General features: G+C 42.0%; 1 protein-coding gene across 1 annotated transcript in view; it reads left to right on the top strand.

The window, feature by feature from the left end:
- HMGA2 (high mobility group AT-hook 2) overlaps positions 1-27,939 on the top strand; it is a 120,269-nt gene that overhangs the window by 72,714 nt on the left and 19,616 nt on the right. The window contains exon 6 of the mRNA XM_027665854.1: positions 25,024-25,056. Coding sequence (XP_027521655.1) covers positions 25,024-25,056 — 33 coding nt within the window. The remainder of the gene's footprint in view (positions 1-25,023; positions 25,057-27,939) is intronic.

The following is a 27,939-nucleotide window of genomic DNA, read 5'->3' as shown; positions in this document are numbered from 1 at the left end:
ACATTAAGTGTGGGCCCAGGGGGGATGTGTGGCACATATCTTCTAGCCTGTCTGCCTTAATGCCATTTTTGTTGTCAAGGACCCATTCTTAGGGCAACACACCCAGGAGAGCAGTTTGGTATCTTATTCTCAGGGGAATCCCATTGAAGAAAACAGGTCAGCCTGAATGAGAGTGAGAGACTCCAGCTCTCCCTTTCCTACCAGAGAAGGAGATACTATCCCAAGTTTTGCAGTCAGTTACAATGGCAGTGCTCCCACTGGTGCTGAGGTAAGCTAGAGCTCCCTAACCAGCTCCCTCAGGGGAATATTCGGGAGAAAACAGAACCTAGCTGTTAGCAGAAAGCTTCAGACGCTTTCATTCATAAAAAACAAAGGTGAAGAGCTCTTGTAACTTGACTGCTTTTTTTTTCACACAACTGCAAAACGAGGTGGTGCTCTGTACAACTCAGCTTTGTTTGTACATCCGGCTCGTTATGCCTTCGATGCCACTGTGCTGCTGTATGGATGTAAACCCACTTGGACCAGTAAAAGATCCTTTAAAACAAAGAGGAAAATGAACAACATTTGCAGAGCCATAGAGGAAACACCTTTGCAAACAATTCATGCCCATTTTGTAAAACATTAAAGTATTACCCTCTAAAAGTTGCAAATAATATTTTTGTTAGGTTTCAGATGCACGCACACAAACAGATGGAGCATATGCCCACATACACAGCCCACTTCCAACTGAATGAATATTCCTTCACTCCATCATCACAGCAAATTCTTTAATGCGGGATTAAAAAAAAAAAGTAGTTAACAATGTTTGTGAGGAAGCATATTGTGTTTAAATGCACAAAAAAAGGCATTAAGATTGTTCAGACCATAGGAAGTAAAGAGGGAGGAAATCGTGTTTGTTGAATGTGTTTATGTGAAGATTACATGCAGTTTATGCAATTCAAGATTTCAGAAGCAGATAAGGTTTTCTAAATCAGCCATAAAATTTGTATCTGATTTTTCACACCAAAGAAATAACAAAAAATGGTTTTATTTTCTCTGGAAGAAAATAGACTGAAGGAGGCATAGGGCCAAATTCTGATCTCACTTTCACTGGTGTTCAGTGAAATTGTTGGAAATATGCTGGATTTACACTGATGTAAGTGAGATTAGAACCTTGCCTGTGGCAGACAGAATGTCATCTCTGTACATCTAGTATGGTTTGGGGCTATTTTAGTACAAAAACTGTGTTGCTGTAATGTAGTTGAAAAGGTCATGGTGAGCAAATACAGACCAACATTATATAACAACTTGCAGGTTTAATATAATTTTGCTGATATTTGGCTGAGATTTTTGGATCTCTGTATAATTTTTCCGGTATAAATGTGTTTCTCATGAACAAGTTATTAACTTACAAGAAGTAAAAAGCATCCACCGTGTGAGTCTGAAAGGAATCAACACCCATATGTCATGTCCTTTTCAGCTGCTAAGTGAATACTTGTCTTGTCTGATCTTGTGGGTTTAATTTCTGCCAGGATGCATTTATACTCTTAAAATTAATCTATCCAGGCAAATTTTTCATTCTGCAGAACAGTCTTAGCTGCCCCTGCATAGCTCATAGGTGATGCATATTCGTTTGGTATTAACAAATGAATCAGAGATTAGGTGTCCAGGTACCTTCTCCACTGACTGTAGACCCATTCTGGTGTTTGGGTACATTTCTTCTATTTTATGGGCTAAATCTGAGGTCAGATTCTGTACTGCTGTAAGGTGGCAGAGATCTTTTTATTTCAGTGGATCTGTAGCAATTTGCACTGGTTGAGAACTGGGCCCCTAAAAGCTTGTGTCAACAAAAGATTTAACTGGAGGAAAAGCAGTAGAAAAAACTAAGTGAAGCTGTTGCTGTCGGGAGACATTTCTATTATGAAAACCTGAAGCAGTAGTGTTTTGATTATAGCCTGTTCGGTCATCCTAAACAGAATGAGTAGAGTTGGGAAAGGGGGGGATGTGTGAGTGTTTCAAGGAGGTCTTTGAACAGTTTCTTCAAATGTTCATTGCATTTAAGATCCCATTTTTTGTGTGCCTTTATTTGCTCCAGAATACCGCTGGACTGCCAACAAAGGAGGGCCTGTCCTCCCAGGAATTTTCTGCATTCCTCTCTGGAGTAGGCATTTTTCTCAGCTACAAAGGGCCTTTGGCAAATTCCCTCTAATCATTGGATTTACCCTGGGCTCTGATAGGTGCCATTCATGAACTTGGTGTGCTGTTTGATGGGGCTGAAGCATTAATGGGTTCTTTTCATGATAAACAAAACAGAGTAGCATTACCAGAGGAATCACAAAGCTGCTCTTGTAGGGCAGTGCAGTTCTTTCTGCCTCCCGCTCTGTCTCTGTTCCCCTCCGTTCTCCATTTTCCTTTCATTTTTTTCTGATCATTTACTTGTTTTTATGAACATGCATTCTTTTTTGTCTCTGAGACCATCTTCCCTGCTCTGCTCACCTCAGGAGACAGTGGGTTAGCTCACTGCACGTGCTTGGCCCCAGGAGGTGCAGTAAACCCATACAAACAGCTCAGCTTTATCAGTTTTCTCTAAGAGTCTTATAGACCATCACAGCAGAAACATCAATGGATCCTGAATCCCATCTTCACTCCCATGGGTTTCATTCCTGTCAATGGGTTTCGATTCCATCAACAACCAGTGTTCAAACAAGGAGGGGAGGGAAAAGAAGTTATGAAAGGACTCACTTTGGTATTGAAGTAAAAGCCAAAGTTGCCTCTGCTTTTGAAGTCCATTGGTAATGGTGACTTTGTAGTCTTTTAGACAACATATGTGGATGTTTTTCTCTTTAGTCACTGTTTAAAAGTGCTATACTGTCCTAGTAATGGGTATGTTGTGAAAAGCCATATTCTGAACTCACAGAGGTGACACAAAAGTTGTTGTATTTGTAAAAAATAAGCTCAGCAACCAGAGATAAGGCAGAACTGCATCTCTGCTTTGAAGTTGTTTCTGCTCGACTTTATGGTGTGATGGGACCCAATAAAATGTAAACAACACATTGCTTTTTCTACTGCTTCTCCTTTCTTTGAAACATCTCGCACGCCTTCTGATGAAATATCACAATAATGGCCTGAGTGAGCAGTACAGGTCCTTTTCAGAAAAAAATTGCAGGTTTGTTTTTTTTTTTAAACCTTTTATTTTAAAATTCTGAGTTCAAAACCACCGTTTCCAATTGACAGTTTCAAACCAATTAATTTTCACATTCACCACTTACTTTGTTAAATTATCTACATTTTAAACCAATAACGAAATGTTTAAGTGAACATAAGCAACTGGGTTTGTTTCAGAATTTACTAAAGTCACCCAATCTTTCTCCAGAAAAAGAATTTTTTGGTGGAATTTTCACCTCCAAAATTAAAAGAGGGAAGAATCAGATAGAAGGGAAACGAGCACGTTGTCTTCCATGTGCTGCACATAACTTCTCAAATTTTCATCCTGCTGAACAACACTGAAAATGTTGGGGGAAAAACTGGGTGTACTGCAAGTATGTTGGAGACCTCTTATTAAACTTAGATCAACAGGCTACAAGTGAAGTCATTGTGGCCTGTAACTCCTTTCTATGGTACTGTGGAGACCCTCCTCATTTTTTCAGATAAGAGCCTTAACCTTAAGCACTTGATGGGCTTGTTTAGTTTGGAGGAAATGTGAGAGATTTGCTGTAATTTGGCCTAGTGGTAGCTCTTTTAGAGAAATCTCCCTAAATCTTCCATTTTTCTTTCATCTGTTCATCTGGTTATCCATCTATCCATCTTGGTCTCATGGCAAAACTATCAGAGAAGGCAAGGCTTTTCTGATTTACCTGGGAGACAAGAAAGGCTGCCTGAGCTGACAGTCACAGGAATGGAAAGCCTCCAGAGACCCAGCTGACAGCTCTGAAGTGAGAATGAATGTGAATGAAAGTAAGAGGTTGCATCTGACAGATTAAGGGGGAAATGGAGTGAGAATGACTATGGTGCTGTGTAAGCTGACCAGGCTGTCTGGCCTGGACATGATGGACATCTGGTGGGATGCCTGCCTTGGTCATGCCCCAACCAGGACCTGTTGGGTGTGTTTCACCAGCTTCTAAGTGCTGTGTTTGCAATGGGACCACACCTGACAGTGTGCGCTTGTGGAAATTTGGCATCTACAGAGAAGTGAGAGAGTACAGAAAGGACTCAAGGCACTGGCTTGACAAAAGTCCAGTTTCTTAAACCTTAAGGAGACAGAAGATATTAATGACCTCAAGGCCCCAGAGCCCCTCAGTTCTTCCATATCAACTTCCAAAACTGAAGTGCCTGATGTTTTATTAACAGTTGCTGTAACTGTAAACACTTGGCACCAGTCACTGTGGTGTGCAAGGGCCTTCATGCATTTTGGTGAATTAAACATATTACAGCGTTTAATGCCCATGGTAGGAGATTCAGCCCTGGACCATGTAGACTCGGAGTTGCATGGTTTGAGTGGGACACGATTAAGGGATGCTAGCTGTAATTCCAGTCGTGCACTGACAACATTATTTTGTATTTGTTCTTTTTTTAAATTCACCTACTGAAACACTCATTGCCAAAAATACCGTAGGGATAATGAAATAATGTGAAAGCAATTTTATGTTCAAAATGACATATTTCATACCTCCTGAGAATATCTTGAGTGATATAGATATTAGATGTACTTTTAAATAATGGAGTCTTTTTTTGCAAGTCTGTTGGTAAGAATTAGTTTTGCTGTCCTCAGAGAACTAGTGCTATGAAGTGCCAATCATAGTTTAATTGTGATTCAGTATGTTAATTCCATGTGACAGTCTAAAGGTCTTTGAAGTCTAATTCTTGATTGTGTCTAATCTGTTTTTTTATAATGCTGAACTTTAAGAGATAGGCCTGCAGCTAAACTGATGCAGGTAAATGTAGTCACGAGGTCACAGTTAACAGTGATTGAAGGTGAAGTCCTTGTAACATTCACTTGGAGACTAGAGTAGAGTCATGAAGGGGTCACTCCAGAGGTCAGTCTCCAGCCACAAGCTCACATTTTCTGCAGATCTATTTCCCATGTATTTGACTGAAAAAGAGTAAGAATAACTGTTTGAAAACTGTGGTGACTCAAGTAAAATGCTATCCTTCCCATGAAGTATAGGAAATATTAGCACGAGGAGGGGGAAGGCTGTGCTTCCTTGTGCCACTTTGCCTCTTAGAATGCACTGAAAAAAGGTGTTGACCTCTGCCTCTGCTGGATGGAGTGGACTAGCAGATGAGGGTCTGCTGAGGGTCTTCTTCATAAACATACCCTTGAGTGGCCTGATTTCTCCAGGTGAAAAAAAAACTTGAAGGAGAATACATGCTCTGTGTGGAAGATAAGATTTACATTAGAGAAAACCTGGCATTACAGAAAGAGCACAACGACAATTGTCTCCTTAGATCCCAGTGATGCTAATGGGTTGAGGTCTTCTTCAAGAGAGGAACAGATGACAGCATATTTGTTTTGGACTTCATTCCAAGTTCATTGCTTCCCTCCTGCCCACAGCTATTGTGCAGCCGGGCTGTAAGCAACCATGTCCCACTGTTGCTGCAAGTTCCCAGCACCACCTCTCCTTTTCCTCTCAATTGTAGAGGTGTTGTTCATGAGCAATACCAACTATATGTGAGGAGTTGTGTCCTCTCTGTGCTATGCGCAGAGCTCTGACTACAACTGCAGCAAAATTTGAGATGCACTAGTGTGGGTTTCAGCCTGAGTAAGAGTTGACTGGAACTGGCTTGGAATTTTTTTAGGATTTTTTTTTTTTCATCCAGAAACAGTAAATTGTTTAATCAGAGATTCCTAAGAGGAAGGGTCCATTTCAACGAATTTGCCATTTCAGTTGAAACCAATTCATTGTGTTGGTGTTTTTGTTTTGTGAGCCTTTTTTTTGATCGTTTAAAGGACTTTTTAACTTTTCTTCCTCAATACTTGAAATACCAGTTGCTGCATCAAACAACTGCCACTTTTCTGACCTTTAGCATGACATTTGTCAGATTGTAAGGCAAAGTCACTTCGGTTTCATGTTAGTGGCATACCCTCTGTCTGGGCTTGTATGGAGGAACGAGAGCTATAGCTGGAAAGCAGAATGTGCTCTTTGATTGATAGCACCATGATCTCTTTTATTTTCAGGAGCTGTCTTTTCAGCTCTAGCTGCTTGGCATGGCCAGAGAAGAGCCATGATATTGTTACCATCATGGTGGCTATTGTAGATCATGTACCTTGTGCAAAAATCATATAATTTGTTGAGTCCATTTTAGTGTTGAGAGGGAAACACAGTCTGAAAAGTTCTCACAAAGAGAGAAAAATGCTCTTCTCGTGCTAAATTCGGCACAAGATCTTCCAGAAAGATAGTATAACCTCTTGTAGGCAGTTACAATAACCTCATAAAACTGATAGGAGGTTGATTCTTTGCTCCTGCCAGAACACCAGAACTTGGCTCACTCACCCTTTGCATTTTCAGTTCCCATATGCTCGTGAAGTATACATGTTGAAGAAAGAAGGCACTTGATCATGGGAACAGCTTGCTTAGGGGATGTGGTGAATTCTTCAAGACTTGCAGTCTTTAAATCACAGTTGGATGTTTTTCTAAAATATATGCATTACTTCAACCTGAAATTATGATGTTGATGGAAGAATTGCTGGGCAAAGCTCTAAGACTTGTGTTGTGGAGGAGGTCAGACTAGGTGATGGCAATGGCACCTTCTGGTGTCTGTTGGGTGTATTTGGGGCTTTGTTAATTACTACAACCTAAATGCTGTGCCTCAGTTCAGTGTTTTATTCAGTTTGGTGTTACCATAAAGACAATTCACATTATTGTAGCAGTAGAAATTATCTGAAAGCAAAGCTTCATCCTTTCCAGAGCTGTACGCTGGCAAGAACTAATTGCCTGGATGGTACAGAGTGGGTGAGGCCAGTGGAGGAAAGAGGATAAGTTGTCCTAGCTGCCCCTTGCCAGTGGAGGACCCCACATAGCTGGGTGCTGTCTGTGAGCACTTCCTAATCTGCTCCAAGCAAAATCGCCGGGATTAGTTCAATCAGTTTAAATGGTTGGTCTGAGCAAGCCTGGCCACTTTTGTCTGAAGGGATGGGAAGGCATGCTGCAGTGCATGCTGATGGCAGAGCTGTGCAAGTGGCAGCTCAAGTTCTCAGCCAGCAGCAGTGTTGTCCTCATGTGGGAAAAGCATGCCTGTCTTAAGATTCAGAGCTGGCTCTCACTTTCCCTCTCCACTGGTCAGTTCCCACCTTGGAGACTGTCTCATCAGGAAAAGATGACTAGGCTTCTCATATTGCATATCTAGTTATCCTGTGTCATGAGGCCTTTTGTTGCCATATTTGCACGCACTCAGCCCTTACCTGAATTCCACAGTAGTTATCTTGACTGCACCTCCACCACATTGAGCCTGGGTTACAGGCACATCCTTTGGAGAAGGATTTGTTTTATTTAGTCATCTAGGAAGCAGAAGTTCACATCCTGTGAGTTGTACTGGCCTTGTTTTTCCTGCTCATTTCTGACATTACTCTGCCACTACTACAAAAATCTGTTTAACTTTATCGGCTCCCAGCAAGAAATAATTGCATTATCAGCTCTATCAAGTTATCAGTGAACCTATAAAGCAGGTCTTTTCATGAACCCCTATGCCTTGCAGCCTTAGTGCTTGCAAAGCAGCACAGATGAAAGAGATTACTGGGCCTGGCATCAGTACAGACTTGTGCTGAGACCAGCCTCATTTAGTGCAAGTTTATTACCTGTGGAATTTAAAAAGGATGTTCAGTCTAGCGTGTCCAACTGGCAGGAAGCAAACCAAGGCTTGATTTTTAATTCTGTGTAATATCCAAATATTTTGTTTTACAGGAACTGCTAATTTTTGTTTAATCTTTTCATCAAAGTCAGCTTTAGTACTAAGGAGGCTGAGGTCTTATGTAGTCAGCAGTGATATTCTAGGTTTAAAGGAATGTAATCTGGTCAAGTGAAGAGGGAATCTGGTCTCGCATTGGTAGTTTCTGTTGATTTGAAGAGGATGCATGACGTTATAGACAGTTATTAACAAAGGAGGCCTGCAAGGAAGATTCAGTGTGGCTTATGGGCCTCCAATACTTGTCAGATGCCTTGAAAAATAAGGATGTAGATGTCAAATGCCACTAATTCAGTTTTTAATTGCTCTTCATTCTCCTTTAGTTTTTTTTGCTACTTTTGATAATTCTATGCAAATAAATTACCTACAAGCAGGATGATGCCCCCACAGACACCTCATGCAGCCCCCACAGACCACTCTCTAGGCCATTTGGGGGCTGCAGAGTCGACATGGTCTAAACCCTGGGAGCGCAGCAATGTACTGGTGCCCAGACTATTTGTGAGCAGACAAATTCGATGGTTTAATATGTGCTACCCTCCTCTTTGCTTAGGTGATGAGAAAATAAAAGCAGGGCACTCGAGTCAAAGTCAGTGAATGGAATCCATGGACCTGCAGGCCATATTGAAAGCCAAAATTTGTAGGGATGGAGAATGATATGGGTTTCAGGAGTAGAAGCACACAGAGGTGCTCTGTTACAGCAGAGTATAAAACTTTGTTAGCTACTAACAAGGCTGTTTCTGTTGAAATATTATCAGAAAATTGTGTTTCAGATGAAAAATTTTGAACTGAAAGTACTTGCTCATTTCAGAAGATATTTTCTTCATAGAAAACCCCAAAATGTAACATTTTAGAGTCCATGCCAAACTAGCGTATCAGTAATGAGTTTTCCAATGAAAAGGTGATGTTGTCTCTCCTTCAGTCTGGGGAAGTATCTGTGGGGGTACGTATAGAGCAAGGGGAGGTAGCAGAGGTGCATGTGGATTTTCCAGCTTGACTGAACTGTCCAAGACCTGAATGGAATCCAAATAGTTCAGAGGTGTACCGAGATACATGACATAAACCCATTCACAGGTTTGAGGCAGAGGGGAGGAAGAAGATACTCACAGAGATACCACACTCATGTGAACCTTGCAGGCTAACTGTTAAACTGGTGTAAATTGGTCTGGGTCCAGTGACTTGGAGTTATGCGAAGTATGCATTAGGGGGTCGGATGCATTCAAGCAGATCTTGCTTTGTTTGCATTCATTCAGAAATTGTGCCAGTGTACAAAGCCTGACATGAGCATATATTTTAGAATTTAAAAATATAAATCTGGCTGATTTTGAATCAGTATTTTTCTTGCTTTGTGTTAGTTATTTATGACACTGGAAAGTACAAATTAGCATGGATCCCAAGGAGAACTGTTTGATCTAAAATAAGGAAAATTCCTTTAAAAGGAAAATGTTTAAGGGACTGATTGTTATTTATTTTATTTAGCATATAAGGCTTATTTGGATTTGTGTCCTGCCTGTAATTCCTGTGTTTGGAGCAGTGCTGATGGAAAAATGGTATCCAGCATTTTATGAAAGGTGATACTATGTCAACAGATAGGCAATGGGTTAGGACATGTGACAGTAATCTTCCATGGCATTCAGAGCATTCAGACCATAAGCTTTAAACCATCAGTAAAATACATGTCAGAGCCACTTCCTCTCCATGTTCCCCTCCCAAAGACCAAGGGGAGACCAAGGAGGGGAGCTGGGGACTGCTTTGCAACCCTCAGCATGGGGGTGCTCTCTAGAATGGAAATGGGCTTGAGGGACCCAGAGGGGAACTGCAGAATCTTCTCTCAAATGAATGAATGAAGTTCAAATGTGTAAGGAGCTGAATTTGAGATAACCTCAGTTGGTTGAAACTTGGCGCTAATAACACCAAGGTCATGGGTTCAATCGTATGGGCCACTCACTTAAGAGTTGGACTTGATGATCCTTGTGGGGTCCCTTCCAACTCAGAATACTCTGTGATTCTGTGAATGGACAGGGTGGCAGCTGTGTGATGTTAGCAAGACCTGGTGGACTCATGTGAGGTTTGCTTGTGAATATTCACTGACTGTTTTTTGGATGGTCTTGTTGCAGCAAAGTCACAGAAATAAATGGTGGAAGCATGGCCATAGGCTGTTGTTTCTAATCTTGCTTTCCTGCCTTGTCCTGTCCTGGTTTTCATCTGTAGGTTGTAAGAGCCTTTTAATATTTGTAGTTTAACGTGTAGTTTGCAGAGGGAATAAAGGCTAAAGAATGTTAAAAAAATATTTTTGTCTTTGGAGGCTAGCATTGGAGAAAGATTATTTTTCAACTCAGTTAAAGCTCATTGTCAAGACGTCCCATCTCTACCCACAGCTTCTGCTCAGTGAATGCAGCAGTCGCAGGTACAAACACAAGTCCCAAAAGTCAAGAGAATAATTTGGGATCACTTTGGAGTGCACATACAACCTGGGGGATCGTGGGAAACCTGCTTTGTACCTCTTTGGCTCAGTCTGGAAAACTGAAAGTTCAGACAGGAGGAAGTACCTCAAACCACAAATAAACTCTTCTATCCATTTGAAGGTAATGGGCCAAAACCTGGTATTTTTACTCAGGCAGAACTCTCACTGAACTCGTTGGTCAGTTCGTCTGAGAAAGGGTATCAGATCTCTCTGGAGTTATATGTTAGGACCAGCATTTCTGAACCTTCCACTGGTAGTGCTCATCTGCCCAAAAAACAGACTACTTGGGAAGGGAGCAACAACAGAGTCCTGTGTGGAGGCTGTAAAATGGTTTATATTCTGTATTAATATTGATTTAGCAATCATAAAATGTTTTAGAATTAAACATTTTTCTGTTTAAATGTTAAACATTGGCATTTCTCCTCATCTTGACTTTAAATAAACCTTGAAGGTGACCGTTGACTGGTTTGCAGTCATTTCTTGCCATCTCTCCTAGATAACTTTTTAGTAGCACAAAAGCTTCCAGGCAGAAGAGGGTACCAAACAGCTAATTGTAATTGCAAGGGTTATTTCCAAATCTTCATCACTGATTCTTCCTGTTGAGAGGTGTTCCTCACCATTCAAACTTTCTGACTGGCAGCCCTGGTCATCCAAAGTGTCACCTAGATTGATATTTCTGAGTTCAGCACAGCGTGGAGGGGAGTAGCCTACTCAGGCCTCCTTGGAAGTTCAGTGACATCTTCCTTAATTGAGTAAGAAATGACTCAGCATTTTATGAGCATCTCTCAACACAATCATAATTTTATCAGGATGATGTTTTAAAAGACAGCCCTTGTGCAAGCAACCTCTGAGTCGATGCCAGCTCTCAGCTCTCTTCTGCCAGAAAGACCTTGCTGTCAACACTGACTGTTGAATCTATGTACCTGGGCAGGACTCCCTGGTTTGTTAGAGTCCTTTTATCTGGAAAAGGGAGTGGTGACTTTATACCTCTTTGCATTTCTTCTTGGGCAGGAGAAGCAAACTAAGCTCATACAAGTTTGGATAGCTTTGGATCTGCTTGTGCCAGTGCCACATCTGCATCTTAGACTTGCTGGCATAGCAGCAGCTTTCAGTCTTGTCCCTGTGCCATGACAGAAGAATCTGCATTACCCTTGGCACTGTGTAATACGGAGCTCCCTGGCAGCAGGATGGCTTTGTGCTGGCCATGGCAGTGCAGCTCCCTGGTGTGCATGGGGCTGGACAGTTAATTCAGGGAAGCTGGTGATGAGTGCACTCCTATGCTGCACCTCGTTCGTGCAGCCAGCCAAAAAGAAAGTTCCCTTTAAACCAGCCAGTAATACTCAGTGCCCTCCATTAGCAGTCTCCAGTGCTGCAACTTGAAATAGAGATATGTCTTGAAACACCATCATACAAAAAAATTGCTTCAAGGCATTCCTCCCAGCAGTGAATTCTCTGGGATGTGTTCTCTCAGCTGAGAAGAGGCAAACTGTGCAAGAACGTTCCCACAGTCACGCTTCCTCCTGAGCCATGGAGCGAGATCAACAGACCTCCACAAATAAAGCCATTTTTAGAAATATTTCTGCCTTCAGTCCAGTTGCCTCATGCTCACCATTTGGTATGTTTCTGGGTGGCAGGGTGGTCTCCTTGGGAGAAACAATGGGCTGTTGTGGACAACCCTCTCCCCCGGTTATTTCAAGCAGCACATGTTTCCTGACATGAGCATAAAGGGATGTAACATGCAGCCTCACCGCTCACTGCCCCAGCTGCAGCTCCTCAAAGCAGGTACTCTGCTATGCACTGCAGGGCATGACTCTTCCCCACCAGTGTAAGCTTGGAAGGAGAAAACAAAACAGACAAAGATAAGTTTGAAGTGGTGGGAAGAAGGGTGCTAAAGCTGAATGGACTCCTTGTGGTATAGAAAATGGATCAGAAATGTGCAGCAGCTCACAGGTCTCCTCCTTCCTGCCCAACCTCAGGGCTGTGCTGAGAACGCTAAGGCAGTAAAATTGCTAGAGTTTGTGTTGGTGGTCACCTCAAAATGCCCCTGCGGGGGAAAAAATGCTGAAAGGGTGACTTTTATTTTGGGGCTGTTGTGAACGTGGCTACAGCTGTTGTGAACGTGGCAAGGCTTGCAAGCATCTAGGTGGGGGCAGCTTTCCTTCCGCTGCCCATGGTCCCAAAATACTGCATTCTCACACTCAATGAATAAAAGGGTAGATGGAAGACATCCAAGTGCCTGCAGAAACCATGCTCAAGCATCCTGTATTTCTTCAGGGAAATAAATCCTCTGGCCGCATCCGCCACCTCATTCTTCAGTGCTGTTTGCCTAGCAAGAAAGGATGCACTCAGACATCAGCCCTGCTGCAAAGGAGGGCTGGCCAAGCAGGAGTAGACTGATGAAACAGCTGAGTCACTCCCATACTCCTGTGGGGGTAACAGGGAGAGCTGCCTGTGAGGCACGCATCTTTCAGCAGTGAGTTGTTTTGTCTTCTCACTCTTGATCACTAATGACCATGAAAAGCTAGTGAGAGACCAGCTAGGACACCCATTTCTCTCTCATGCTTTCAGGGATCCAAATATTTTGGAATAATGAAATAAATTTTGTCAGTCCAAAATAATAACACTTTACAAAGTGGAAATGTAAATTTCCCACGATATTCCTGAATAGCAGGTGCTATTTCTTGAGGTATTGTTTCTCACCTACAGGAGAATTGATATTATGAACTGACTAAGGAAAATTATTATGATATCAAGCTCCATTGATTAAAGTAAAACAATGAGAGCATAGTAAACTGAGTAAAGTAACAAGCAAGAGAAGGCTTGGATTTTGTATGTTTGTTGCTGGGTTTTTTTCTAATACTGTAGGCAATGAATCTGGCTAAAAGCAGAAACACTCCTATTACAGAAAAGGCAGCAGCAGAAAGGAAATAGGAGAAAATGTTAAACATTAAGTTCAATTGCTTTTGAGGGCATAAGCACATAATACTTAATAATTCATAGAATTAGTATTATTAAATAAAAAAATAGCTGGGTAATGAGTTAAATAATATTTGTATGTGTCCAACAAAGCAGACAAATGCTCACTCAAGCTTCCAATGTGGTCAGGAACAAACATGCCTGTGTTTCTGCTAACTAGATTTTTCTTTGAAAATAGGACAATCTGTTGCTGTCAGTCAAAACTCACAATTTTGTTTTTGATTTCCTATAAAGGAGGCAAACTGTTAGGTTTACTGGTCTACACTTCATGTATCTCATTCGAGTGAAATCCATCTAACATTTTCTTATGTACATAATACTGTTTCCTCAAGTGCATTCAAAACCAACACCTACCTAAAGCAAAGACTGATAACTGATTTTAAATTGCTTGTGAGCAGGCATTGCAGCATATTCCTACATATATGTAACTTTATAGCTGGAAGACATATAATCTATTGGCTCACCCTTTAGAACATCTAAGATTTGTTTTCTTCAAGTGCCCATGGCTATCAGATTATATAGGCTAACTGAGAAACAAGGTAAATACCTCCAAGGACACCTGGCTGCTGTGCTGAGATTCCCTTTTATTTCTGATTCACTTAGGAAAAATACCTTTTCATGGTACTCAAGAAAGTTTTTGTTGGAGGTGTTGCTTTTCAGATGAGATGTAAAATCAAGGCCTTGACCACTTGTGGTCATCAGAGTTCCCATGGCACTTTTCAAAAGAGTTGGGGTTTTGAGCCTGGTGTACTAGCTAAATTCAAGTCTGGATAATTACATCCTTCCTCCCCTGCCACATACACTGGATACGCTATTCTTCACCTCATGCCCCAACTCTATGTAACATTGTCTTGTGCTGTTAAAGCTGCTGTCAGCCCTCATCCCAGAAATGGCTGCATTGCAGGGCAGAGTGAAACACATCTCTTTAAAAGGTTCCCATGTCACTTCAAGTGTTCAAATCACTTTAGGATCTGCAGAGATGGAAAGGATATTCAGATATAAGATTACGTATTTAAATATTGTGATTGCTTTTCGTTATCTGATATTTATATCTAAACTTTTCATACAAAAAGTATGGCCACAACACAGCCATCTTGTGTGCTTTGGTGGATGAAAAGAAATATGAACAATGTATTTCTGTTTTTCCTCTCAGTTCCTTCCACATAATGGGCAGTGCAGAGACCTTGTTCCCATTTGTGCGTAAGCAGGGGAGGTGGTGTGAATTTGGTCCCCTTCTTGCCTCCCATCTCTCCTTGCCACTTTCATTCCTCCATCCTCTCGCTTTGGATCTTTCCCACTGTGCGACCCAACCAAAACTTCCTGGCATTGTTCCCTACTAGCCTAAGATTTCCAGAAGCACCTAGGAGTACCCACACTGACCCAAGTTGTTTCCCCACCCCTCTTCCAAATGCTGTCCTTCCTTCGCTGGTGGCCTCCTTGTTGGCCACAGGGTTTGCCTGGGAGAGCAGTGGGCTCACAGCAACCTGTGGTGTCCATGGGCCTTGCCTCAAGGCACACTCTTAAGGCTCCCATCTCAAGAGAAAACCTTGCTTGAGATTAGGCAGTCATGGCCATAGAATGTGGGGACGTTTAGGTTCCTGGGAGCCACTACCAGCAGAAAGACCTTGCTCTGCACCATCACCCTTACCTGTTAATATCTAAAGTAGCAGAGTATCCTTGGCCACATTGCTGCCAGTGCTAAAATGATCATGCAGCTGCTGTTACGCAGTCTGGTGTTGATCTCACCGAGGCACATTGTGTTCAGCTGTGAATCAAGTTTCTGTCTGCCCAGGTTACCTAATTCCCAGAAAAGGTATGCCTCTCTGTGCCAACTACAGCACCATTTGGAGACCAGCTCTCCTCCTCCTCCTTCATCCAGCAAGCTGCTTTCACCTCTTCTGCCATGACCACCTAGCCACAGATACTACCAACTGGTACATTTTTGGCATGTCCCAAGCCACCGAGGTTCCAAGCACAATAAAATGTAACTAATTGGGAGATGGAAGCACTTACCTCTACCAGAGTAGACTCTGGAACTGGTTTGAACCAAGGGCAGAATTTAGCCAAGGACAGGATTTAGCTGGGGGTTTTTTGCAGCACGAAAAATCAGGTTGTGTCACTTCAGCAACAGAAGCAACAAAATATGGAAGAGTTTTCAGGAAGTGAGATGAAATATCCATCAGTCCTATTCTCTGAAATAACCTGCATTTGGTAAAATCTTCACAAGCCCTGCCTAGCAACCCTAACATTTAAAAGCCAGCTACTTTCCAAGAGGCTGATGGATCTCTGTGAGCAAGGAAACCACTTTAAGCTGTACCAGGGAGCGGGGCTGTGGTAAGGTGCTCCAGGCGCTGCATTCTTGATCTGGTATCGAGTTTCAATACTATTATGAAAAATCTGCAGGAGATTTGCATGCATACCTTACACACACAACCTTTGATGTTCACATTGTTAGATCCAAGCAACAAGTAGGATCTTTAGGTCATATGTAGCTTCCAAAAGGGTATTAAGTAACTATAGCTAGACAGTCAGGTAATTGTCCTGTAAAATTATGGTCACATTCTTCTCTCCTAGATTGGGCTAAATTCAGAGTCTGTCCAGGGACATAAATAGAACAACTTCAAAATTACACCAGGATTATCAAGAACAGAATATCTTTCTTGCTCCCTCTCTTCCCCCTTTTTTCACTCTCAAACCAGGGGAAGCATGTGTACTCAGACACTATTCATATTTCTGATGCTGTTGGGAGGCTGACAATAGGATATTGTAGATGTTGACTTTGCGATCTTTTATTAAATGGGTTCTAGCTAGATAAAGAAGAAAATGGGTTTACCACTGTCGTTTAAAATATATTACTGTGTTGCATGGATTTCACAATGATTCATGTGATGAAATTGCTGTTAAGAGTAAAATTACACCAGAAATGCAATGCGGTGGTGGTGGGTTTTTCTGCTTTTCAGGGAGGGCCTAGAAGTCAAGCCTTTGAACATAATGAATGTGATTTCCATTTAAAAAATAAGAGTATGAACTGAGCTCAGTATTTAACATGCCACACACCAGGATGATCCCCAAATATATCAAGCCAGGAAGTGGATTAATTACAACAACTCATCACCAAGCCCCTGGTATATTTCAAGTACGTGGAAAATGTATTTCTGTTTTGGACACTGACTTCTTTGTGAAACTATGCCAGAATATCAGCAGTCTCTGGTTGGACTCTGACAGACAATCTTAGCAGCATCAGTGTCCTGGAGGCAGTAATAATTATCAAATCTATTCAATAGAGAGACAGAAATCAGACATCTGTATATCCCAGACATAGAAAAACATCCTCAGCCAGCCATGTGGCTACCAATGGATCTGCTCAGACAAAGAAGTTCAAGAGAAGTGCCTCAGGCCAGATCCTCAGCTGCAGAAAATCAGCCAGGCACAGTTGATTGGCCTTCCTTTGCTGTGTGCCTTTTCTTTGGAGAAAAACCCTGTCCAGCCATCACAGGGCAATGGGAGGTCACGGAGGCAATGGGTTGGATGGGAAGAGGAAGCTCCTGCAGGAGCTTAGGTCCGCCCTTGGGGCTGACCACATAAGCTCTGTACAAGGTGATTTATTTATATCCCTGAAGGGGTAGAAATGACTGTGCCAAAAGGCTACCTATATCCCTTGTATCCTTACCCCAGTTTGTGCAGATGAGGGGACAGATAGCTCTTCCTAACAATGTCTAGAGCTGTGCCTGTGCTCAGTGAGCTGAATAGTGCCTGAACACAGACAGTGTCAAGCACTGCCCTACAAGTTTTCTGCGCCATGCAGCTGGGAGCATTCTTTCCTTCGCCATCTTGTTCTCTGCCACATAACAGATGTTGTTAAGGACATAGCACAACCCAGGACTCCTTCTTCTAGGCAGTCTGGAAGACATGGCCCCATGCAGTAGGAGGAAAGGTGGTATGTATGCAAGCCAGGCTGAGGTCCTGAACTGGATTGTTTTCTCCTATTGATGAAGTCCGAAGGTTTTCTATGCAGATCACAGTCTCCTGCACCTGCCTTACCTGCCCACTCTGATGCTGTCCTCCTCTGGTTGAGATGTGCCTCGCTAAAACATGAAGTGCAAATCTCTGGAGGCTGCAGCTCTTGTAGCATGCAACTAAACTGAAGAAACATGCCACAGGCTGCCACTGGGAACTACCCAAGGGAGGACACAGACTCCTTAGCTTGAATCTCACTACCTTCAAGGTAGCTCGAATGGCTGCCTTTCCAGGGTGATGAAGGTACCAAGGGAAGTGCATACTGTATTTGCACCAGTATCCTCCTTCAGGAGCTCTTATGAAGAAGTGCAGGTCTGGGCTGTGGCATGGCCATTGCAGCAGCACTGTGGCGTTGATGGAGAAGGTTAGGGTTAGAGTTGCCACCTGATACTGCTGGGACACTGCTGTAGTCCCAGTGTTGCCCAGAGGAGCAGTTTATCCCTTGTTTTCCATCACTGCCACTTCAGTTCTTTGTCCATTCCTGCCTCTAAGCTTGGGCCAGTTGTTGGCAGAAGCTTTCATAGGCCTGGAAATGAAGCTGATTACTTGTATATAAGCTTTCATTGTGGAAAATGGGATGTACATGTTTTCGAATTTCTAAATTACTAAGGACACTGTTACCAAATGAGTGAAGGTTTTTGTGACCTTAAAATGAGGCGAAGAATGAACATAGGAGATCAGAAAGATGAATGTTACCTGACAATAGTTACATTTTGAGCAAAATCACTGAAGTTCAGAGTTCACTTTCCAAACAGCAGCAGATTTTGCAGCAGATTGGCTTGTTTGGAACTTTAGTGTGCCGTTTACTCTACTGCCTTACTGGAGACCAGTGCAAAGGTCAGGGGGATTCCAGAGCTCCTGGCAGTAAGGTCCAGAGATGATTCCACTGATGACAGTTCTGCAGCTCTGATCAGCTCCATGCAGCCATCAGTGCTTCTGTTGAGAATGGCCTCTGCAACAGGAACTGCCCTGGGTTTTCAGTCCATATGGCAGGAGGTGCCTGAACAAGGAAAGAAGACTCTAAAACAAAAGTTGGAACCAGATGGTAATGTGATACAGTGCTTTCCACCTCTAGGTCATCAATTCAAATCTAGCCTGTTTAGTTGTGACCAAAAATCATTTCCACATGGGCCAAGAGAAATGCATGGTGAACACAGGAGTTGCTGTATCCAAACAGACAAGATAGTCTGGAGATAAATAGCACAATAGTTATTTGTCTGGAGAGGTCTGCAAGGTATAAAGCTAAGTAGTTTCTGATCACTGTATCCCTGAATAATGAGGGCTTGGTTTCTTTGCGAATAACTTATAATTTATTTCTCTCTACTAAAATGTAGGGCTTTTTCTTTACACTATAGCTAAGAATAACTGAAAACTCCCCTTTGGCTTTCTCAATAGTCGACAGACTATATGTAAGGAGTTATAAATAGACAGACACATATGACGTTTGCCAGACAAAAGAGCCAGCTCATGTTTCCTTATGTGTATATCTAAAAAACCCTCAATGCTGAACTACGTACTAGAATTATTCTGAAAGACAGAAAATGTTTTGTAATATTTTAGCAGAAAATGCACAGGATGCCAAACTAAACTTAAGCCAAACGCATCAGGAAAACTTACCAAGTACATGATGGATGATAATGAAGAAACAGGGGAACCCAATAATGACTCTGAACACGAGCAGTCAGCAACAGCAGATCCTCCTGCTGACAAAATGTATTGATTTTAGCTCAGTACACCAATTTAAACTTTGCTAGTAGTATTGAACCACAGATACAAGGGTTATTAAATGGCTATTTCATAAGCTGCATTACCCTAAATATTTTATGGAAATGTAACCAATACTGGCTGAAACTTTATAACAATTAATAAAAATCTATCAAGAGCACTCAAAGCTACTGTGCTTTGAGTTTTGATTATATCCTTGATAAGCTCAACAGAATATTGTTGTGCTTGAACTAACAGTTTAGCTAGCAGATGAATAAAAATGATGGGTTTTCCCTTCCCCTTCTAATCATTAAATTTGTACTTGTGAAGATCTGTAATGGTGGGAGGAAGGTTTGGTCAAAGCAACTGAAAAGTAATGGATTATATGAGCATAAAAGAAAACAGAATTTGATTCTTTAATAAATTCCTTTCACTGTTTTATTCCTCTCAGAACATAAAACCATTGCAAATGTAGCAGTTCACAGACGATTTGTAGTGAAGGTAGGTTTCTGTAAACAAAATGTGTGAAATCCTAACCCTGATGAAATCAGATGCTTGAGTTCCATCGGATATATACATACCTAACTGGATATATGTGCCTTTGCCTGAATTTTCAGACTACCAAAAGAGTTATTTGAAGTAGCATGTTTTGAATTTGCCAATTAAAATATAAAATTTTGTTACCAACCAAATGACTATTAAAACTCACTTTGTGTACTTGGAAAACTCTCATGCTTTCTGCTCTCCTCAACGAATGGAATAGAAATACTCTTTACTATCAACTAATTGGTGCAGCTCCTGACATGCTGCAGGCTTTTCCAACATCAGTCAAGGAAGGTCAGTTTAAAAGCTAATAAATATTTTTTAATGACCTGACATTGTATTTGGTATTCAGAACTCAGAGGATTGCCAGGTAGGATAGGAAATAAAGAATAATTCCATAGATTTTGCCGGAATTCTCCACAGATTACTATTAGCCTCATTTATGGGACTGCACAGAGAACTGTGAAATATCCTTTGAACTCTAAGGGCCAGATGGTTTTGCTGTTAGATTCTAATGACCCACAGCAGTGTGCATACACAGACATCACAGTTGCCAGTTGACTGCAAACATGTGACGGAGGCAGGAGAATTCATGACCCGTGCTTCCAAAACACAAGCTAGTCCTACTTGGGCAGAGTGGACTTCCCCCATCACTACTGATGGGATAAAGAAGCATTTCTGCTACTGCCTCAAAAGGGAGATAATTTCTAAAGCAAGCCATGAGCATACCTTGACCTGAGGAGCAAATGGCAGACACATTGTCCTATGCAATCTGGGGTAGATTCCTGCTGATGATCAAGAAGCTGCAAGTGGATTTGCTTGAAGGCGAGGGTTCTCTGGTGGGCTGTGTGGGCCCTTGGTCCCAGGGCTGTATCACTCTGATGGAAGAGGGAGAAAAAGGCTGGACTCAAACCAACTAAAGCGGTAGGGCAAAATGGTAGTTACTCTGCTCTCATATGGAACTGCTTGTAAGACGTGATTTATTTTGGATTATATTGGTTTCAACAGATATAATATGAACTTGCTGATTTTTCAAAGATGTGTAGACAAAAAGACTAAATATGGTTTTACTCATCTTTTAATTTAGAACTACAAGTGTTTGAGTAACCTGTGAAATTATTTTAATGATCTCTGAGCTGTCAGCACTATAAATGTCATCTTAACTGAATAGTAGTTTACACCATGGTCATTTAGTCTCACCAGCAGAGCTACCTTCATGGAAATGTCATGTCTGTGTCAGGCTGTTGGAAAAAAATAGAGAATTACTGTTGCCAAGAAGCATCAGTCAGACATTTTCATAATACTCAGTTTGAAGAGGAAGACAGAAATACAAAATCTAGGAGCACTGTGAGTGTGCAGCTTGCCCTTGGAGCTTCAGGCACAGCAGTCAGAACACGATTTGCATTCAAACCAGTGCTTTTATCTCTGATCGTTAAAAATATGTTCCAGCATTGCTTGTAGTAGTTGAAATAGACTTACCCATATCCTACCCTTTTCCTTCCTTAGCTTTCTAATATTATGAAAAGTCACAGGATAAGAGGACTCCAGTGAATGAGAAGTGTGACAAATTGAATTTGATACAACTTTTGGCCACTGGTACAAGATGAATATTAATATATCACATGATATACATTTTCTCACATAGAAGGCAAGGAAATTGTTTGACCAGTGATGGTATAGGCTGTAAGGATGCATCTAGGATGGTGACAAAGAGTAAAGCAACAGAATTTGAAAATAAAAAAAAAATTGAGGGATGTGGTGACAAAGGAGGAGTGGAAGAAGTGTCTTTTAGAAGATAGACAGTTGGACTTTGAACATCCAAAACTTACAGCAAAGATAAAACAATCAAAAACTTCCTATACATTCCTTTTCAGGTGTTTTGTGGGTTTTTTTCTGTTCAAAGTTAGGAATATTAGCCTTAAGTTCTAAATTGTTATCTTTTGCCTTAGCTCACATACTTAATATTTAAAACCCGGCAAAAGAAATACTTCTGTATTTTGGATTTGTTCTTGCATATTTGAAGACCTGGCCATAGGATTTTTCCAACACTGTCACTTGTTCTTTATGTCTCATGTAGATTTAAGAAAGATACTTAATGTTGACTTTGTAAAAAACCCTGAAGTTTGCTTTCAAGTGTATGGAACTTCAGCTGATATACATGCAGTGTATGACAGCTGTTTTTCAAACCTAGGATAAAAATGAAATGTGAAAGTGCTGTGTTGCATGAATCTCTCCTTACTTAGCATCACTGACATTAGTGAGAGAACCTCTGACAGAGTAGAAATTCTGCCATGTTACTCTGCAGGCTCCTGGCGGGGAGAATACAGAATAGTTCAGAGCTCTCGTGTCTTGTGTACAACTTTATTTTCCTCCAGAGCACCTCTTTAAAGTCTCTTGTCCGTGGGTATTTTATGGTTACAGTCTTCTCAATAACCAAGGCAGATTCTCTTTCTTTCCAGTTAGTTGAACATGCAATTGCAACATGCTTGTAAATCAGAGATGTTTCTTTTGAAGCTCCAGAAAGATAACTCAGTGAACACAAAGTTTAGTGAGTTGAGGCATTAGTATCTGTAGTGTGTCAAGAAGGTTCCAAAGGCATCACATCCACAACAGTTAAAGAAAATGAGAGAGGTGCTTTTGAAATTTCATGTTACTCCTCTACACCTAGGTTCTTCTGGGCATGGTGACCTAAGTAAGCATGCAGTCCTCACAGGACTGGACCTTTCTGGATTTATTTGTCCAGCTAGCTCTCCCACACAACCAGGCTGAAGCAGGAAAAGCAATGCCCCTGAAAACTGGCCCTTGCAGTGATTCAGCTGCAACAAGCCATAACCCTCAGTGTGACGTGAGTGGGCATGGCTCCTATCGTGTCAGTGGTGTGTACCACTAATACCAGCTGAGGGACTAAGCCCTGCTTCTGAGCTTGCATAGCTGAGCTGCTTCCATTTAAGGGAGAAAGCATATCACACACTGAACTCCAGATCCCAAATCCAGTGGTAGTAAGCACTAGCTGGTAGTAAGCAAGTGGTAGTAAGCACTAGCTGGTAGTAAGCAAGCACTGCCAAGGAGCAGTATGATAGCAAAGGTCTTGAATGACTAAGATACTTGCAAGCCTTGGTCAGTATAAGAGACAGTTTCCAACTGGCAAAGTACAATATTTTCCCTCTGCTTTTTATGAATGGCTGGATAGGACTGTGCTGGAGTCGGAGTCCCCTGTGGAAGCCATTCACAAAAATAACAAAACAAAACAAACACACACACAAAAACCTTTCTAGGTCCAGTCCAGAGCCACCGGTGCCAGAGGCTGGAAAAACATGCTGGCAGCTCAAGCCCCAGCTATCACTGAAAGTATTCAAGGGGCTTTTTGGTGGTCTGAAAAGTATGAACTGCTGTATAGAAGGGCAGCTGGTAGAATTACTGTGACACATACTAGGCAGAAAGCCAGAGCTGGCCTTGTTTCAGACATTGTCTTTCCTCTCACTGAAGTGTCAGGACAGGACCTAATTCATGGAAAATTTGGTGAGTTGGCAGCTCTTTCAGAAGATTTCATTGAGCCACAGTGTGTGAGAGTCACATGAATGTAGAGTGCATGGCCAAAAATATATGGGGATTTCTGAGTAGAAGAAAACAGTCAGCCTCTAAAAATGTCTGTGGATTTCATGTGGTTTGGGAGTAAACACATGTACAGGTGTAATCAGCAGGCAAAAAAAAAGAAAATAAGGTAGAAAAGCACTAGTGGCAGATTACAGAAGAGCTCAGTAAGTTCCTTAATTATGAGAGATTCCTTTGAAACAAATAATTCCTTAACCCAAGGGCAGCAAATGTCCATCGAGTTCAGGACTTGCAGTCCGCCTGGAGAAGCCATCAATAAAACGTGTGCCTTGATAATACTTGCTCCATTGCAAGGGAGTTTAATGGAAAAAAAAGGGTCCACCCTGAAGTTTAAAGACAGACCCAGCCGTCACGTAATTTTTTTTCTCATATTTATTTGAGAGCAAAATTTGGAGCCTGAGGCACAGATACAAAAATATAACAGCACTAGGATTCTGCTGAGTTAGAAAAAGACTGAAAATAAACAGAGCATCTCTTGTTAAAATGGGACGCTTGTGATGGGCAGTCTGAATTGAATCAGTTACATTTAATTTACACTTTCATTGATCCTTCCCACTGAAATATTGCTCTGAAAGGCCAGTTACATTAAACTGCTTATTCAGAAATATTCCAGTTATTTCCTACTACACTGTCATGAAAATTAGGTTTTTGGCCATGCAGAGGGACAGCATATTGGCTTCTGCCCAAGCAAGGCACTGAAATCGTGGCTGGGATTAGGATAAAGCAGGAAGGAAGGACAGAAAGAAAATCATTGGGTGTGATTCATAGACTTTGAAAACAGTGCAGGGAAGGGGGGTAGGCAGGAGCTTTGCCCCTCTGAAGTAAGAAAAGCTCTTTTGTTCTTTCTTTGTCAGAATTTCATCCTTCATCTGTGGTTTTATTGTTCCATGCTGCTCCTAGCACCCACAAACATCATCACATCATGTGGATAGTGGTGGTGGATTTTAAGCATGTCTGTATTTGTCCCTTAATTGGTACTCCTCCTCCCCCAGATGGGGATGAAGCACACTGGCACCTTGGTGGGTCTCTTGACTCGTGTGAGGACCATGTTTCCCAGTCCTGGGTAGGAGCAGCCAGGAAGGAGATTTGCTGAGGAACCACTGGGACACCAGGTCCTGCATAGGCAGGTGGATACACCCAACCTGCCTGAGGATGGGCATCCCCAAAATCACATCAGTAGGCTCATGAGGGTCAGCACACGAGCATCACCTTCATGCAGCTGAAGGTCTGAAACCAGAGCTTCCAAGGGCTGGAATCACTGCCCACCCCAGCCTCCTGGTTTTGGCAGGGATGGCTTTGGTCATGTGGGAAGCCATGGCTCAGGAATGGGGCTATGTGTCCTTCACCTCTCTGTCCAAACTGTACCCCAGCTGTGCTCATGACCAAGAGGGAGGGCTTCCCCACAGCAGGACACTCCACTCATGGCTGAGAGAGTGTCATAAGAGAGAACAGCATCAGTGTAGACAAAAAAATACAGTTTTAAACTCAGGCCACTCCCATGGTCTGGTAAGTTAATACAGCAAAGGAAATCTAGCAGTACCATAGAAGAACTGAAAGATGTAACATGCTAAATTAGACTTCACTTTGGTTTTAATGATACAAACTTAACATACTCCTCTTTCTCCATGGTAATCTGAACTACTTCAGAGCAAGATAGGTGTGGGAGGGGCTGGGTGTGAGAGCTGGGTATGTACATCTCTCCACTTCTGAATGTGGGCTTTGCCTGTGTTTTATTTCTATTGCTGAAAACATTTTTCTTATCGTTTGTGAAATCACGGTTAAGTGCTCTCAGGGAATTTTGTTTTTCACTGTGCTTTTGTTTTACTTTTCAGCCTCAACAAGTGGTTCAAAAGAAGCCTGGTCAGGTAAGAAAAGCTAATTTAAATTCTTTAGACTAAGTGAAATAGCTTTTTAGTATTTCAGCTGGTCTCCTTTACTGTAAAGAAAGAAGGGAAATACATCAATCATATGAACTGGGGGAAAAGCTGTTGGCTTGCTAGGCACAACCATCAGAGCAATTCACGTGATGGCCCTTGGGAAAGAGAAGGGGAAGCAGTGGATGATGCTTGCATAGAATTGTCCTCTTTCTGCATGTCTCACCTTGCAATGGTAATGCAGACACACGTGCACACCTCCATGGTGTGAGTCCAGCATCTGATAGATATCTCTGTGTATCCTGAACATAGGTAGCTGGGGAGTGCGTTACAGCAAGGAGGGGCATATGCATAAAACCAGTCTCCCCATGGGTCTAGAGATTCCCTAAATCCACAAAATAAAATAGACTGAACTTTGTAACTAGACTGGATCCATCATAAAGACTAACACATTTGAATTTTTTTTATTGGATGGTATTATTCTTTAACACTCTGGACAGATGCAAGCCACAAGGTGAAACCAGTCAAACACTGCAATTACAGTCATCTTCATTTTCTTGTCCCAGTCTGCCCTGTGTTAAAAACCCCAAGAACCTAACTCTAGCACTCTGTTACATGTGCACCAGCAGAAAAGCCTGTGGGCGTGAGAGCAAGTCCATCCTTGGGTCTCCAGAGTCCATGGGCTGTGCTGCTGTATCTCCATGCAGATGGATGATTGCTGAGTCAGGAGCATAAGCTTTTCTGGAAAGAGGTCTGCTTTCAGAAGGGAATAATACTTTCACTTTTCCACCTTATGGTTTTAATACATTATTGTACAGTGTATATTGTTGTAATATCCACTGTAATCTGAATTAGGATCTGTTATATAAGAAACAGAAAACATCCTAACCGTAAGTTGAAGGGGTAAAATGATGTAATTCTCCAAAGCATGTGCAGGAATCAGATTTCTACAAAAGAAATCAAGATAGTCTCAACAGTGTGAATCCATGCACAGGTTAGTGTCTCTGAATGGTGGACATAACATACAGAGTGAATGTAGTAGTACTTTCAAGTAAGGTCAGTTTTGCAAGGACAGGTAATGTCTTTTATTGGGCCAGCTTATGCAAGAAACACAGTGTAAGTTCCGAGGGACTTACTGTGTATAACCTTCTGACTATACCACACAATTCAAAACACAACAAGTTGTTCTAATAAAAGATATTTCCCCTCCCTGGTCTCGCCTATATCCTTCAAATGTTATGGCTGCAATCAGGCTGTTCCTGTTTCAACAGGATAGTAAATCTGCCAGTGCGCAAAGCCAGCTATCTCCTCTGTGGCACCTGAGAGACTCGGAGGCTTAAACCCTGCTGCGCAGAGGAGGCCAAATACAGGAGGCAAAGACTCCCAGGAGGCTGTTTGTGTTGCCTTTTCTTCTAGTACATATCACTGGGATCAGCAGGAAGAAGGGATCTAGAGTTGGTGGCTCTGCCTGAAGCCTAACCTGGCAGAAACCGTTGCTACCAATGGCCTGTGTGGTGCCACCAGGTCTACAAGATCCCTGGGCACTTATTCCTGCAAGTTTTGTTTGAACAATAATCGTGCAAGCCTGAGTGCAAGACAGTAAGAAATGCCAGAGACTGAGGCTAGGCTGGGGTATAGGAGGACAAAGAGGGGACCTGGACTCTGTCATCTGGTAGGAGAACAAAGTAATGACAGATTTAACTGGTGGCAAAGTGACGTAGGCACTTGAACCAAAGCACCGGTGTTCCCTGTATGAATTTTCCTGTCCCTCTGCTGAAGCACTGATTCTGGTGGGGATGCTGTAGCGTGTTTCAACCAGGATGCCACCGCTCCTGCAGCAGTGCCTTGGCAGCATCTCTGTGGTCAGAGACAGAAAGAGAGAGAGAGAAAAGAAAGTCTTTTGACATTCCCATTAATAATGGAAGTGTTTGTGCAGAAAGCAAGGAGGCACAGAAGAATACATGAAAAGAGAGAGAAGGCTGTTTACAACTCTCCAGTTGTCACAACTGAGTAGTGAAATAACACTTTTTAAATTATTTGTAAGCCATGTCTTTACACAAAGAACATTTCTCTTTTTTTAATCCTTGGCCTGAAGGATGTTCAGTGAAATCATTGACATGTCTTTAATCCTTCCTGGTATCAATAGATCCTGCTCCCATTCTTATGGTAATACAGAATTGCAGCTTTGCTGGTATAGGTGCATGGCAGAGAACAAAAATTATTTTTGTGAGCAAATGCCCATGACAGTGTCGTCCTCAGGCTGAAAGAAGGAGAGGTAAAACAGTGTAAGTCCTGAGACGATCAGGAACTTCATGCTGCTGGGTTTCACTCAAGTCTTGTTGCCTTTCTCTGATTTCTTTTTATACTACTGAATTTCCCTTTAAAGTAGGAAGGTTCAGACTGAGAATTAACAACAAGAACATGAGGTAATGCAGGCTTCCTAATCTGAGCTGTCTGAGGAAATAGTGATAAATTGTGTAAACATGGGGACTACATGGAAGTTCATGGAGGATAATGTAAATCTTATACTACATTCAGAGCAACCTCTTCCTTTTCCATCTGTTTCCTTCAAAATATCCTCCCAGATGGCTTTACCATGTGGCAGTCTGGATTAAGTTAGGAATGTATCCTGTCTTCATCATTGGGGACTGTAAGAGGTTACAGTCAAGAACTACTGTGTGATGGTAAGCCTCCCTTGGTACAAGTGGCAGAAACTCTTGATCAGGATTCATCCCAAGTGCTCTCATGTGCTTTGAATTGTAGGTGTATTCTCAAAGATTTCCATGAGCGTTAGTGTACATCACCATTACTCTTGTTATTGCTGCTAGCATCTATATCTCTTGGGCTTGTGTAATTTTTTAAAATACAGAAGCA

The sequence above is a fragment of the Corapipo altera genome, unplaced genomic scaffold (assembly GCF_003945725.1).
Source record: "Corapipo altera isolate COAL_440 unplaced genomic scaffold, ASM394572v1 1, whole genome shotgun sequence".
Classification (NCBI taxonomy): domain Eukaryota; kingdom Metazoa; phylum Chordata; class Aves; order Passeriformes; family Pipridae; genus Corapipo; species Corapipo altera.
Note: the sequence above shows the minus strand (reverse complement) of the source record. Positions and strands in the feature narration are given on the sequence as shown.